This window comes from Tigriopus californicus, chromosome 7, assembly GCF_007210705.1.
Source record: "Tigriopus californicus strain San Diego chromosome 7, Tcal_SD_v2.1, whole genome shotgun sequence".
NCBI lineage: Eukaryota > Metazoa > Arthropoda > Copepoda > Harpacticoida > Harpacticidae > Tigriopus > Tigriopus californicus.
In genome coordinates, this window is record NC_081446.1 from 2,045,340 (window position 1) to 2,060,696 (window position 15,357).

The following is a 15,357-nucleotide window of genomic DNA, read 5'->3' on the forward strand; positions in this document are numbered from 1 at the left end:
CATTTTCAAAAAATAGCCGTTCAACGCCTTTCGTTAATATTCTGCACTTTTAAAAAAAATATTCTTAGTTGAGCTAGATTCGAATTTTATTTGTCATTGCTCAGACATATTGTCAAAGTGGCCCAATTTCAAGTGCATTTTACCATCGCTAAAGTGAAAACGCAAAAATGCTTCACTATTGGAATAAACAAGGTCAATTCGCGAACTTTTCTTCAAACAGCTCCAATGTCATAATTTTGCCGCTTTTCTTGCAGCAATTGGGGCACCATATTCAGATTTCTACACTTTCCCATGTCATCAATTTTGAGATCAGTCCTAGCTGACTCACCCAAAAACTCAAAGGTATATCTAAAGTGTGATTGCTTTGATCAATTTTCTAAGCTTCACTTGTCAAATCTGAACCCACTTTATGATAGCAATAATATAACCTTCAAAAGACATCAGCTTCACTTGCGCTAAGGCTGAAACTTCGATTCTTTCAAAGAGAGTGAATCTGAGTCTCTCTGGAGGAACTGGTTAGACAGACTTGTTTCTTCGTCTTGATTGATGTCATTGTTTCACCAGCCTTTGAAGTGCATACATGACTACATGTGACCCTTTTTCTCAAAATTGAGATTTATTGGCAATGGGTAGCGTGGAAGCTTGTTATTTTTCAGCATCGAAATTCATCCGCATTGAAGTTGACATCAAGCGGCCCATGAAGAATATTCAGTGTTCAGATAAAAGGGTGGACGGATGCTCTCTAAAGTGCGTATTCCTTGAAGAGTAGGCTAAATAATCACGAAATGTACAACCAAATGGTGGGAATAAGGTCGCTGGCTCGAGTCTCCCTCCCACAATGAAGATTAGGAAACGCCTTACTAACCAACATCAATACTTGACGATAGAGGAAGCAACTCCTAGAGAGGGCGATGAGAGCTAGCCAGGCGGACTAGTTTTCAAAGCGAATGAATGTCAGCTGACCGCCTGCTAGGGTATAGTTTCTGACTGTAGAGGCGCTGCTTTCCATCAGCTGGAGTGGCACTGTCCACTGGTAACCGATTCAGCTGCAGTAAAAAACCACGACAAACTCGATTTTTACTCTTCGATGTTACTTCTTCTATGACTTGACTTTCATCTTGATCATTATACCATTGAACAAGAAACAAAGAAGTGTAAAAAATGAGTCTGTTGTGGTTTTCCAATGCAGCTGAATCGGTATCCATGGAACATTGCAACTCCAGCCAATTGAAGATAGCGCCTCTACAATCAGAAACCATACCCTAAAAGCCATCCAGTTCTAAAAATCGTCTGTCTGGCTTGCACTCTTTACATTCCCCTGCCTTACTTCTACTGTGATTAAACAAGGGCAAAAGGCTGGCGGAAAATTCAAACCCTGCTGGAATGGAATCAATCCCAATCCGCTGACAGTCTCACTGGTTTGTATGGGTCCGATTCTCGAGCATCGCACGTGTCTAGATGTAGACAAAAGGAGTGTCTTTAGAAGTTCTTCGACATGATAGAAAAGTATGTTGAGGAGTGATTGTCTCGCCAATGTGCCAGACACTCTTTCTTGAAACATCCCCACAAAAAATTGTCTTGAGATCCAGAAAGACTCGGTCCCAAAACTGCGTCGCAATACTCAAATGAGGCAAAAAGTGTGAACCCGGTACACAAAACACCCGGGAGAACAAAAAAAGCTAGTCCAATAGGGCGACAAACAAACATCGACGGAGAGCAAGAAAAAGTCTGGACGAAATGCCCCGCATCCAACTCTAATCAGAGGGAAGTGGCGTCGTCGGTCGTAAACCTGGGATTGATGATTGCGGATTGAGGATTGCCGAGAGTTGTGGGCGCATTTTCATTTGCATCTCAAGATCCCCCCACAATTCCATGCCGTTGCCACCAGGTGGGAATGGCTTGGCACCCTGGGACATCCTAAATTCGCATGAACTTTGACTGGCAACAGCCTTCGTTAGTAGCCGAACTGAAGTCGAGGAGGGGCAGGAGGTGGAGATGGCAGACACCTATGAGGGAGTGAGGGAGTGTATGAGATATGAGATAGATGAAGGTGAGCATAGTAGCTACACGCACCATCGTCCGTGGAATAATGCCAAGGTACGTGTATGAATGTAGACCAATGGTGGTGGATGTGGAGTTGTTGCCAAGCAGATGTTCAACGGACTCTTGGCCAGCCAAACAACGCCACGAAACTCGAGGAATCTGATTTATCATCTAGGGAATTCCTTCATACCGTTGTGAGACCGACTACTTTACCACGATTGCTATCAGCATAGCAGTCCAAAGTGCCACCACCTCATTTGGCGTCTCTCAGAGAATACTGTCAGTTCGGGTCCGGTGGCACCTTCACCTCTTGCCATGCAACCAAACGTTCCAAACACGTACATGTACACCCCGAGAGCTCGCGGATTTATTTGTAGTACTAACCCCTCAGACCACTATCAATCAATCCAATTTCAAAGCCATTTTTGCGATTGGCTGGCTGACCTTGCTTTTTTTTTCCCCGGTCAGTCATGCGGCTGGACAAAATCGACTTCATGGGTTTTGTTGCTGTCTCCTCCGCCTTGCCTCACGTCTTTCGGATTGGATCCATAGATATTGGAGACCGACCAGACATTCCTGACTCATTGTTTGCCACATTCATTGGTAAAGTACATTGATGAGCCTCAAACTGGTTTGGAATTGGCTACTGGCCTTATAAGCACAGCAGGTTTCGGTTGGGATTTCGTTGAGCTCTCATCAGGTCTCATTATCCAGGGAAAAAGTGGGAATTGCCCCTACAGGAGGCTATGCCGCGTGGACAGTTGCTTTACTTTTATTACCACTGGTCGCTTTTGGTTCGGAGGTGGTATTGTTTTTTACTTTACAGAATTTGAAAATTTGTACCATAGAGAGGAAAAGTTCAACCTACGAAAGGTAGAATTTGGGTGATCGATCTATTTCTCACAAACAAAAGATCGATCTGATAAGTTAACAGGTTCCAATTGGGAGAACTCCATTTGATAGAAAAACGTCGCGCTATCGTACTGTTATTTCATTCAATTTCAAGCGACATCTCTTCAATCCAGGGTCGATCAAGCACGTGAAATGACGGACGACTCGCCACGAATCAAACACTTTTCGAACTGGGACTCATGTCTTGAAAGTAGGGATGGGCCATGGATTCATCGGCGGAGAGGCGTTGACCGGGATTACATTGGAGCAGGCGCTGCAAGGTACTTAATGTTAATAGTTGTTAATGGCGATGGGCAGGGATATCGATCTCACCTGGAGCAAATCCCGGCCGCGTCTAGAGAGTTTGGGGACCACTTGAGTGAAGGCCATGGAGGGATGGTAGATGGGGAATTGTTTGAATTCGGGGAGTTGTCCCATACTCGGCCAATTGTCTTCCACGGGCGTTCCCAGGAGCTTGAAAATCCGTTTCAGTTGGTCGTCCACGTCACTGCCCGGAAATAAAGGCCGCCCTGCATTGGCCAATTCTAAAGCACAATTGAGATTCATTGAAGGCCCTACAAGAAGCCATTCTGTGATTTGTTCAAAAGGTCGCAAAGTGAATGAATAATTAAATCTGCATCATGGCTAAAGTTATTTTGATCAGTACGGGCAAAGACTTTGTGGCAAATAAGCACCTCAGAAAAGTAAATGATGTTATTATTTTCTCTTATTGGTGGGTGATGGGGGTAGGACGTGTAAGCTGGACTTCATGTCATCCATTTTTATCAAAGACATCGTCGTGTCTGTATCGAATTGCTTCTCTGGATCCGGGTGTGATTAGCGGCTAAAAGTCTCCTTTGCCCTTTCGAGAATTATCGGAGAGGAGAATCGAACTGGGGACCAGTTTTCAACAGGTTAGAAATCCCTTGAATAAATACACAACCGTTTTGCCCCAAATCAATTTCTGTGCAACGACCAGATTTTGGCTTTGAATCGTTAAACGGCAATTCGCAATTTTATCAGATAACTAACGAAATCATTGGCCTTACTTTATTGCCAGAGATATTTCAATTTAGTTTCTAAATTGTTCAGGCTTTCATTCGGCGATGGTGAAACTTAGTTTTTGGGTTTAGGTTTGCATTGATTATGGCCAGACATTATGGGTATCAAATTAATGATTGACGACGCCTTATGTTACTTTTGGTCACAAATGCCGTAAAACAACTCAAGACATTAATTTTCTATTACACACAAGCGATCACTGCCAACAATTGAAGAAAAACAAAAAAAAGTGGGCAAAATAATATAGCTTGAAAGCAATGCCTCTCTTAGGTGCGTTTAATTTCTAATGAGCTGTTCGCTGCAGTTGGGTCATTTCTTTGTTTGATAAATAGAATAAACAACTTTTTCGAAAAAAGACCTTTTAGTTAACTTACTCCATAAGAAGAAATAATATTCTTCCATTTTCGGTGAGATTGTTTCAAAAGCAAAAATTGGTAATTAATGTCCTTATTGTAAAATTAATTCATTAATTATAAAACTATTATAGGAGCACTAATTTGCAACGTCCGACAGTCCAAATGGGGAAGAGGCATTATGTGAGTGGGGTCACTAATTATAAAAAAGATTTTCACAGAATTAGTCAAAAATAACTCAAACGCATTATAATTCAGTTAAGAGAAATCGGCCTTATGTTTGCTAGAGACTAACTCATAAAGCGTACTAATAACGGAAATTTTTGCTTCTAGATATTATGTGTTTCTTTGGCATTTATTGTTTATTGTTTATTGTGGATACCACTCAAATCACCATGGGTGAGTATAAAGAGTATTGGTTATTATCAATATTGTAAAAAATGTATAAAAGAAGATGAAGGAAATGAAGAAGAGGAAACAAGCCAGAGTACACTTCCTTTCACCAGTCACTAGCTGTCATCTGTTATTTCTAAAGGCAACAATTTCCGCAAAACTCGTAGGTTCCTACTTGTTCGTAGAGCATAAGAGAGAGAGTTCCAGATTGGAATACTCCGAACAAAGAAAGAACTTTCTCTAGGGCGAGTCCGAAAGCCAACTTTTAATAGATCTCGCGGTTACAACCGTGTCTCCCGTGGATTGGGTAGCATTACAATGAATCTCCCGAACAAGACGAGTTGTCGATTCTCTAACCTGCGAAAATGCATCCGGCCGACCACATGTCGATAGACGTGGTGTACAATTTGGCCCCAAACAGGACATCCGGAGGCCGATACCATAATGTGACCACTTCCGCCGAGTAACACCGCACGGGGATCCCAAAAGCCCGCGCCAAGCCAAAATCCGCCAACTTGAGCTCGCCTGTTTTGTTGATCAACAAATTCTGCGGCTTGAGATCGCGATGCAGAATATTCCGACTGTGGCAGTACGACAACCCTCGCAAGAGCTGAAACCTAAGATATCCCATCTCCAGGATGAAGCAGCTCCATCTCACTCATCCCAAACCCTACCGATCAATTACGTACATGAACGATTTGACCACTTCCACGTCAATCTCGCCGTTGAGCGAGTCAAAGTATTTCTTGAGATCTTGGTCGCAGTGCTCAAAAACCAGGGTCAGTTTCCGATCTGAGTGGAGCACGTCGTGAAGTCGCACGATATTCCGATGTTTGAGCTCTTTTAGGAGACAGATCTCTCGCAGAGCCGAGGATGGAACACCCTGTGGATTAAGATGCAATCGAATGAAGGGCGAGCTTGGGGGATGACACTGTATTTACCCGACTCTACCTCGTCATCATCGTCCAAACGAACCCGCTTCAAGGCCACGATCTCTTGAGATTCTTTATTTTTGGCCTTGAATACAGTTCCATAAGTGCCTATGGATGGAACATATCGTAATAGAAATTAGGAGTTGGGATAAGATAAGTCATCATGGCACTAACCTTCGCCAATTTTTTCTAGCTTCTCATACTTCTGCATGTCTGGCTTTAACTTCACTCACAAGGGTCGATATGGTCGCACGTTTACGAGATGTGTGAATGGTTGTCCACTGGTTTGGACCACTTTGAGGAGTGTTCCGTGGAAATGAGGCAGCTGAAACATCCTCAAAATGTTGTGATGGTCGGTCGGTCGTTAGGAAGTTTGCCAGGTTGTGTGAGATCAAGGCCATTCAGTTGCGAGTTCGTTAGGCTTAAATCCATCAATGGGTGCCGGTTGTTCTTCAAATGGATGGATAAAACAAAATTGCCAAGAGCCAATCCCTGATGGAACAGTTATCTTTTTCTTTCTTTTTTTTAATCGATTTTTTCCTATGTTGATATTGCTAGTGTCTGCCCAGAATAGAAAATTGGTTAGCTTTTGAGCTCTGACTTCACTTTTCTTTACAATTTGGAGTTCTTTTTTTATGTCTGAAAGGAAGGCTTGCTAGGGTGGTACTGTATTGGTAGAGCATCCACTTTCCAATTTGCGAATCCTGGCTGGTTCGATCCCAGGGAAGCCGTGTTCAAACTTCTTTGCCGTATTTAATTACAGCATAAGTTGCTACTCTAACAGCTTAAATGGGCGAACCTGCGCTCATTTCCGAGGATGAGGTAATGATTGATGTTGGCTGTGCCGACGAAGCGGGAATATCCCTCAATTGGGACACCCATCATTCAGATGGCAGGCCGCGCGAGAAAACTGGCATCTGACTTCGTAACAAACAAAACAAAACAAGGCTGAAAAGGGCATACCTTTCTCATTTCATCCTCTATATTTTAACTAACATAGTTCAACTCATTGGCGCAATTTGGCCGAAGAAGAGCCCACCTATCCTTACATCTTTTTGACTGTTTAAAAAAAACGCGGCACAACGGGTTCATGTTCTAGGAAAACCTAGCTATATCCTTTTGAGTGTCGTTTTACAGCCTAAATTTGGCGCGTAAAGTAACACAGGGCAAAATGAGAACCTGTAAGCCTTTTGTTCCACAAGGTGGATAAAAGTCCAACGAACACGTGCGAGAGGTCCAGCATTCCTGTAACGGTCCACTAAACTTTTCTCCACTCATTTCTAGTACCAAACTGTGGATCACCAAACAATTGAACTTGTTTGGTAAACCCAAAGGTTATTGATCTCTTCAGCACTGATCTTTCAGTCGAAGTGCTAACGCTAAAAATCAATGCAATGCAATTTATTACGCTCGAGGTGGACCATTGATCCCCAAAACTAGAAATTGGGCACAAAGTTAACGACGATAGCCTCCTTGGGTTTCAACTTGATATCTTCAAACTTGACCGCTTCGCCAGACGTGGCCTTGGCCTCGGTTTTGGCGGTAGTCCGGACCTCCACGATGCCCTTGTTCCCTAGATTGGGCAAGGCGTCGCTCATGGTTACATTGGTGGACACAGGACTGTCCCCAAAGTTAACAATGGTCAAGTATCCGGGATTTCCTTTGCGGATACGCGACAGGAAGAACACCTCATCCCGTACTACCATGTGAGTGCTGCCAAACAAGACCGACGGCTGAGTTCTCAACTCGGCCAGTTTCTTGTAAACGTTTAGGAAGCTGTTCACCTCGGTCTTGTCCTGAGCAGCTACGTTGACTTCCGCGTAGTTGGAATTGATCGGCAGCCAAGGCGTGCCCGACGTGAACCCGGCTTGGGCTGAGTCGTCCCATTGCATGGGCGTTCTAGCGGGATCGCGATAGTCCTCTGGATTGGCCATCTCGGTGTCGGTCATGCCGATTTCCTCGCCATAGTAGGTAATGGGCGTGCCAGGCAACATCATCATGACCATTTGCATGGCCCCGGCCAGTTGCTGTCCGAATCGGGAGGCGGGCCGACTCTGGTCGTGGTTGGCCAGGTTGAAATTGGGCCAAGTCTTGGCCTTGTCGGGCAAAGCACCCAAATAATTGTCGATGGTTTCCTTCAACTTGATTGGTGTCAGATCCTCCTCGGTTTTGAAGGCTTCCAAGAAGTTCAGATTCAAGGGTAGGTGAGAGATGTCTCCAAAGCTGTCGTTCACGACTTGTCCGTAGTACTTGACCAGATCAGGGATATCCAAATAGGCCTCGGTCATCATAATCCTAAATCAAGAATGCAGCAGTTTACCATCGGAATTCAAAAGGGGCTTCCAAGAGTCTTACTGATTTTGAACTGACCTGGGTTTGGTTTCATCTTCAGCCGTCTTGGCGTCCAAGACTTGGCGGAACTCTCGCAGAAGGTCCAAACATTCGGGTAGGTTGTAAGTATATGTCCTCTCCACGGACTTGTAGGTGTCACTCTGGGCAATAAGTTCCTTTTCGTTCATATAGCCCTCATCTATGGTTGAAGATTAAAGCCATGTTTTTGTTTCCAAGGTCCATTTCAAATTGTAAGTACCTTCAAAGAAATGCGGAACCGCGTCAATACGGAATCCGTCGACGCCCAAGTCCAACCAGAATCTCATCACGTTCTTCATTTCCTCGACTACTTTGGGGTTCCGCAAGTTCAAATCCGGTTGTTCCTTGTAGAACTGATGGAGATAGTACTGCCCTCTTTTGGGGTGGTACTCCCACATGGAGCCATTGAACACGGATTTCTGGGGGGAAAAAAAACCGCAATGAAGAGATGACGGCCATCATTATCATCTGGAATCTGAACGCTAACCCAATTGGTTGGAGGGTTGCCGGGAGAGCCGTCTTTCCATACGTAGTAGTCCGTGTACGGATCTTCACGGTCAACGGACTTCTTGAACCAATCGTGTTGGTCGGAGGAATGATTTGGCACAAAGTCCATGATCAGCTTCAACCCATGTTCTTCCAACTTGGCCAGAAGATCCTTGAAATCTTGGAGGTCTCCGAATGTCGGGTCAATGTCCACATAGTTGGAAACATCGTAGCCATGGTCTTTCATGGGCGACGAGTAGACAGGCGAGATCCAAACCGAGCCCACGCCCAAAGCGGCCAGATAATCCACCTTAGAAGTGATTCCTGTCCAATGGAAAACAATCCTGGTTAAGCCCAATCCTGCAAAACTCAAGTACCCATCCAACTACAGGTTCTAAGTAATCTCCCCCCCCCCACACCCCGCACCCCACAAGGTGTTACCATTAAGGTCGCCTTTGCCATCGTCATCCGAGTCCTTGAATGACTTGGCATACACTTCATAAACGGGTTCCTTTTGCCACCATTCTTTGGGAGCGGGTCGGTAACACTTGGGAGCCACCACGATGATGTAGATGGACACCACCAACATGCCCAGCCAAACCAACCAGAATAGGATAAAGAGACCCCATCTCAACTTGACCCAGAAGGGATCATTGGCGTACTTCATCAACTCAGCCTTGGTCATGGCTGGATACAGATTGGACCCTGCCCCCGCTCCTTTGCCATCATTGCCAATCTCCACCTGGACAGAACCAAAGAACACATTGAAGAAGTACAAATTGATTGTTCCATCAAACTTCCCTGTAAGCCACTTACCTTGGAATCTCCCGAGTTGATGAATTTGGCTCGGGTAGGATCTTCCTCCATCATGGCCACGTTGTCGGTGTCGTTATTAGGAGACATCTCCTCCCTCTCTTGAGACTCGTTTTTGACTGACTCGTCTTGACCCTGTTCTTGAGCCGTTTCGGCCTTCTTGTCGTCCACGTTGTCGCCCATAGCGAAGGTGTTCCTTCTTCTTTCTTTCTGCCCTCCTTCCTTCTACAACTTGACCGCCTTTGTTGCACTTGTCTCAGTGGCTTCAGAGGCTTCGAACAGATGCCAAATTATCCAATTCTAGGTCCAATTGAACAAGTCACAAGTTCTCCAATCCCGTGCCACTGTACATACACGTATGTGGATCGAGAGGAAAGCCGAGTTGTTCCCTCGTCTGGGCTGATGAAACGAGTTTCCCTGTGCCTGTCCGTATGAATGCATGCACTCTATCCCACACTTTGGGATGGGTCTCGGTTCTCACATAGCGGTACGGGCACGGACTACAGTACCTCCTCACTCCCAAGTCCTGACTCCTGACCCTGCTAGAACAATCTGAACATGTGTGCTCAACTGTTCTCCCTAGAAGCTATGGGATTGTACCGATTGTACCTGGATGGCTGCAAATGTCTCCCCCAGCCCTGCGTTTGATCTCTGAGACCGAGGGAACATGTACACTGAATGAAGGGATTTGACGGCAGTAATATCTGGCTGAAACCGCTTCGAATGCGAGGAAAGGTCGGCTTTCTTTCTCCACTTTCTGACACTTTGTCTGATGCAATAAGGGGATCAATTTTCGCTTGGACGTCGAATGCTGATTGAGTCCCGTTAGCATACACAATCTCTAGTCTCACCTGGTAAATCTCCAAATCCGTCTCCATTGGCATCCTTGAAAGATTTGGGGTAGATCTGGTAGACGGGTCGGGACTGCCACCATCCCGCTTCCACTCGGGAAGGTGCCAATTTGGGGCGTTTCCGGTTGCCATTATCTTGTTTGGTCGAGTCTGAAGCATGATTACCCTCCACTTGATCTGTGGGTCTTTTCCCCATATCCTGGTATTATTTGACGCTTTCAATTGGCATGAAAGGAAACCGATGACTCTGTGGCTATCGGAGAGTTGAGTTACCTTGTCCAAGGTCGGGATTGGCCAAGAGACTAACTTCTATGTTCAAGCATGTGTCTTCCTTGGTAACGTATTATCTAGGACGAAATCGTCCGTAATGCCACTCACATGTGGCTCATGCATTTACATCAAATCAAGGCAGAGTAATGAACCAGGGTATGGAATGTCTTAGACTTTAATATGAACACATAAACGAAAGGTTCCATTAATCTTTAAGGGTTTGTAACGCTCTCTAGCGGTCAATGTTAAAAGCTCAAAATACAGACCCTCAGAGAGGTCACCTTGCCAGCGGACGAATCTGTGATCTTACTCCTACATACACATAGATCAGGGTTCCCAAAATTGGAGTGTTTCCCTCGCATTTGTCCCTTACAAACTCTGGAATATCATGGTCAAACACCGGTAGTTATCCATATAATCCGATTATGTCAATCAAATCCATGGCCATATGATAAATTGTATCAGTTATCTTAATCTTGGCAGAGATTTTTGAAGGTATAAGCGCAATTTTGACTTGAGCTGGCCACTTTGGAATTGGTCACTCCTTGTTCATATACGGCTAGACATTTGGACTCCATCAGAAGCACCTCAGAAGTTTCCAACTTGTCCGATTAACCGCTCTTGTTCAAATCCAAGACCATGGCAACCTACAAGATTGTAATGATCCGCCACGGCGAATCCGAGTGGAACAAGCTCAACAAATTTTGCGGCTGGTAACTAATGAATGGTTTATATTTGTGTAATAACTTTTTGCTGATTGATTGCCAACGTTTTTTTGCCGATGGCAATCCGATTTTGGATGGGAAGGCGTGACTGGCACTATCCGATGGTATCTGATCAGGGTCAGAATAAGGGGTAAATTTTGGTGTGGTTGTTGTTGGGACGATGTAGGCGGGATAGTAAATGGGGTGGGATGGCTGATTGATTCCATGGGATCAAACTACTCTCTTGCTAGGACTGATGATCCGATTGACCAAAAGATCTTTTGGATTTCGGATCACACTTGGAAGTGGAATTGCCCTGAACTAGCTCAAAGATATCTTTGAAAGGAGGACGGGGTCATGACAATTGGCAAAGCTAAGCTGATTTGTGATAACAACCCCTCAATAAGTCCAAGGGATGTTACCATACGGCACAAAATCAAGGTTTACATGATATTTTTGTCGATATGATAAGATTGCGAGTTATATTATATCAATTGGATTTATCTTAAGATTCTAATTGATGGAGTAAAAAAGCAAGTGTTTTACCAGTAGATGAGAACTAAGGTCAATGAAGATGAGGATTTTGCCTCAAAAGTGTTTCCCGCGATGTATCTGACCAAGAGCTTTAACAAAAAATGTCATCAGTCTTATTCCTCTAGTTTAAAGTTTCCCTCCATAGCTTTGTAATCAGATATGGAAGCGAAATGTTCAATAAGAGAATCCCAAAGTAAGAGAGTGTTCACTCAAGATGACTTCTTTATTTGTAGGTCATGAAAGTTCATGTCGTACTGGAAAGTACACTTTTCGAAGTTTTGCTATGGCTCTCAGGGTACATTCTCTCAAACCATTCTTGAACTTCCCATGAATAAGCCACTAAAAAATAATTTTTATAAGTGCCATTCACGATTGATTTTTTTTTGCTGGATTTCTGTTCAGACCTAAGCTATATATTCTTAAAGCAGAATTCTCACTGAGTGCATGATTCCCGGCCCAGAAACTATCATACAGTTTTTGTTGATTTATTAGCCGTGTCAGGAGAAAACGTAGACCCAATCAAAATAATTGTTTCGAGATGAAAGCCATGATTTTTTTTCTGAAATGATTCACATCAAGCGTAACTAATATAGTTTTTCATGGTCTTGACGCCATGAATTTCTTAATCATCAAGATATCTCTGAACTTAGTTGAAACAGTCCTGTCTGTCTCTGTCTCGATGATTTGGCAATCTATAGCCCCCTGATTTTTTGGACCACCGCGCACCAATCAAATATATTTATAGACTCGAATTATTTGCATTATGAATCATTTCCATCTATTCATTCAGTATCAATACATTTATTTATGATTATTAAACTTATTCACATTTTGTAAACATTTCCTTATTTGCATCCATTTCATTGACCCTCAGGTTTGATGCCAATTTGAGCGAACAAGGCGTGAAGGAGGCTCAAGCCGGTGGGAAGGCCCTTAAAGACGCCGGTTACACCTTTGATGTGGCCCACACTTCCTTGCTCACCCGGGCTCAAGTGACCCTGAAGGAGGCCTTGGAGCAGAGCGGTCAAACCGACCTGCCCGTGGAGAAGACCTGGAGACTCAACGAAAGGCATTACGGAGCCTTGACTGGCTTGAACAAGGCCGAGACCGCTGCCAAACATGGTATGAACATTGACAGTCTTGGTTATGTACGGTAGATAAAAAAACACCGTAATTATCAAGCTTTGCGAGATGTAACCAGACATATCGACATATTTTTTTTTGAACGCGCAAAATCATCAGGAACTACTATATTTTTCATGCTTTATATAAATCTTGCTCAACTATCAATAACTATGTTCAAGATCCTACATTGAATGGAAATTGAGAACACATTCGTTGAAATGGAATTTGGATTTGATCTATCAAAATTTTATTGAGTGGATTAAACCGTTTCTATATAATCGATTGAGCTGCCAAATGCCCCCCTTAGCTGACAACGAACACAATGCCTAAACAAATAATACCGATGTGAAACATCGCTTATAATACTTAAAAAAAAAACCTTTTGAAAACGCAATTTCAAAAATGAAATTGCCATACGGTTGAATGCTGGAGAAAATGCATGCAACAGGTAGATAAATTTGGCGTTTTCCTGAAGACGTTGTTCAAGCGACATAACAACTTTGCCCTTTAAACCTCGTTGATTTTGTTTCAGTCCTCTCTGAGTGTTATAAAACTAGGTGTATTTTTGACATTGCCAAAATAGATTAACATATCTTGAAGGTTTTAGCCATGGCATTTAGCATTTCAAGCTATTTTGTGATTATGGAAGAAAAATATGAATATTCCTTCTTTAGTGCCACAATGCAAATGGCCGCGATTTATTTGAGCATTTAAGGTCAGATAAAGCGGGGGCGCTTTTAAGCTAAAAATGATGAGAACAAGACCAATAAGTCCCATGTAATTCACATTTTGAAATATTGTATCCTAATTTGTACTCAAGTCCAAACTATGTGCGCTCGTAATTACCACCAAATAGTTCTTGTTAATGTATAGTTTATAATATGTTGTTAGGCATGCAAGTTTTTAATCTGAATCTGAATTACATAAGGTAAAAAAAAAAATATCAAAATAGCACCTTTTTGTCTTTTAGTCTTGCGAGATAGAAAAATATCAAGATGTGTGTGAGTGTATCCGTCAAAAGGCATTTTAATCACTGTGTATTTGCTCATGATTGTCTTTTAGGTGAGGAGCAGGTCAAGATTTGGCGCCGATCCTTTGATGTTCCACCTCCGGCCATGGAGAAAGATCACGAGTACTACGACAACATCGTGAATGACCCACGATATGCCGAAGGGCCCAAGGGAGATGAATTCCCCATGTATGAGTCGTTGAAATTGACCATTGAGCGGACTCTGCCTTACTGGAACGATGTGATCGTGCCTCAGATCAAGGAGGGCAAGAAGGTCCTCATTGCCGCTCATGGCAACTCTCTCCGAGGTAAGAGTTAAAGCAATGGTTTCTCCTAATGTTCATAGATGGGGATCGTAAATTGAAATCGTTTTATCAATTCACTTATTTTTTTTCAATAATTTTTGACTTGTTCATTTTAGATCTGTTTTTAATAATACATGTTAGATGGATGAAAGCGAAAAGTTGAATGAAAAAATGTTTGAAAAGTATCCAAAAGAGCAAACCGAATTGACACCTGACGAACGCGGATCTTTCATTTCGGATCAATAGAAATCAAAAATATTAGTGCACACATAAACTGTAATGTTCTCTCCAGGAATTGTCAAGCACTTGGACAACTTGTCCGAGGAGCAAATCATGGGCTTGAACTTGCCCACGGGCATCCCATTCGTCTACGAGTTGGACGAGAATCTGAAGCCTGTCGTATCCATGAAATTCTTGGGCGATGAGGAGACCGTGCGAAAAGCTGTGGAAGCTGTGGCCAATCAAGGCAAGGCCAAGTAAGGCTGCTTTCCAGCCAAGAAATCGCCGGTTTTGTCCATGGCATTTTTGAAGTCATCATTATCGTCATCTCTCCTGGTTCAAACTTACCGCCGACACCAATGATTCTGTCTCACTGAAACCAGATGTTTATCGTGTTTAGTATTCTAAGCTTGACGTTCTATATAAATTTTACCTACTCATTTGCCCAATGTATGAAAGCATAGCTCATCGACGAGTTCAATAAAAGTGTTCTTTCAGCAAAGGGATTGATTTTTTTTTTCTGCCTCGTCCAAATTGGCCTTTACCGATTGTCTTGAGGTCTGAGCTAATGACAGTAATGGGTTCCTTTGGGGTTTGAAATGTCAGCGGTTCAATTTAAAAAGGATCCACCGAATTCGAAAACCATGACAATGTCCTTGGCAACACACCTATTCTTCTTTTGAATACGACTTGTTCAGCTGCTGGATCAGTCGCTTTTGAACTGTTCAGGTGATCATCATGACCAGACTTCAAGCTTTCATTTTGGTTGTCACATTGATCTTAAGCTTCATGGAGCATGCCCAAGGTTTTCAAAGCTGCGTGGAACCTCCCAATAACCGAGACAACTCACGAGAAATTGAGTTACAGTTGCATTGCGCTTTGGAATGCGAGGTGATTTCAAACTGTTCAAGCTATCTGTTCAAGGATTGGGACCTCTACCAGAACCATAGTCAAACGGGGAGTAATGAGTTCCCAGGAAATTGTGTCCTTTTGACTG

The 15,357-nt window shown here is 43.3% G+C and overlaps 3 protein-coding genes and 1 long non-coding RNA gene across 5 annotated transcripts in view; 2 read left to right on the forward strand and 2 right to left on the reverse strand.

Annotated features, from left to right (window-relative positions):
• LOC131883198 (uncharacterized) overlaps window positions 1-3,477 on the forward strand; it is a 9,547-nt gene extending 6,070 nt beyond the window's left edge. The window contains exon 2 of the long non-coding RNA XR_009373594.1: window positions 3,069-3,477. This is a non-coding gene — a long non-coding RNA (uncharacterized LOC131883198). The remainder of the gene's footprint in view (window positions 1-3,068) is intronic.
• On the reverse strand, window positions 2,918-6,049 carry LOC131883196 (cyclin-dependent kinase 5-like). Its single transcript, XM_059230587.1, has 6 exons — window positions 5,849-6,049; window positions 5,694-5,782; window positions 5,432-5,625; window positions 5,100-5,359; window positions 3,268-3,479; window positions 2,918-3,208 (listed from the first exon to the last, which is right to left on the reverse strand). The coding sequence occupies exons 1-6, from the start codon at window positions 5,883-5,885 to the stop codon at window positions 3,110-3,112; spliced, it is 891 nt and encodes a 296-aa protein (XP_059086570.1). The 5' UTR covers window positions 5,886-6,049; the 3' UTR covers window positions 2,918-3,109.
• Window positions 6,050-7,060: 1,011 nt separating this feature from the next.
• LOC131883195 (maltase 1-like) lies at window positions 7,061-10,521 on the reverse strand. Of its 2 annotated transcripts, XM_059230585.1 has the most exons (6): window positions 9,347-10,002; window positions 8,972-9,272; window positions 8,532-8,854; window positions 8,265-8,463; window positions 8,045-8,204; window positions 7,061-7,969 (listed from the first exon to the last, which is right to left on the reverse strand). In XM_059230585.1, exons 1-6 carry the CDS (start codon window positions 9,524-9,526, stop codon window positions 7,111-7,113), a joined length of 2,022 nt encoding a protein of 673 aa, XP_059086568.1. In that variant the 5' UTR covers window positions 9,527-10,002; the 3' UTR covers window positions 7,061-7,110. The 2 variants fall into 2 exon arrangements, with proteins under 2 accessions (XP_059086568.1, XP_059086569.1); XM_059230586.1 differs by lacking the exons at window positions 8,972-9,272; window positions 9,347-10,002 and adding an exon at window positions 10,195-10,521.
• A 477-nt stretch (window positions 10,522-10,998) lies between these two features.
• Window positions 10,999-14,862, forward strand: LOC131883197 (phosphoglycerate mutase 1-like). The gene is made up of 4 exons (XM_059230588.1): window positions 10,999-11,177; window positions 12,577-12,824; window positions 13,890-14,144; window positions 14,434-14,862. The coding sequence occupies exons 1-4, from the start codon at window positions 11,104-11,106 to the stop codon at window positions 14,619-14,621; spliced, it is 765 nt and encodes a 254-aa protein (XP_059086571.1). The 5' UTR covers window positions 10,999-11,103; the 3' UTR covers window positions 14,622-14,862.
• Window positions 14,863-15,357: the final 495 nt, after the last annotated feature.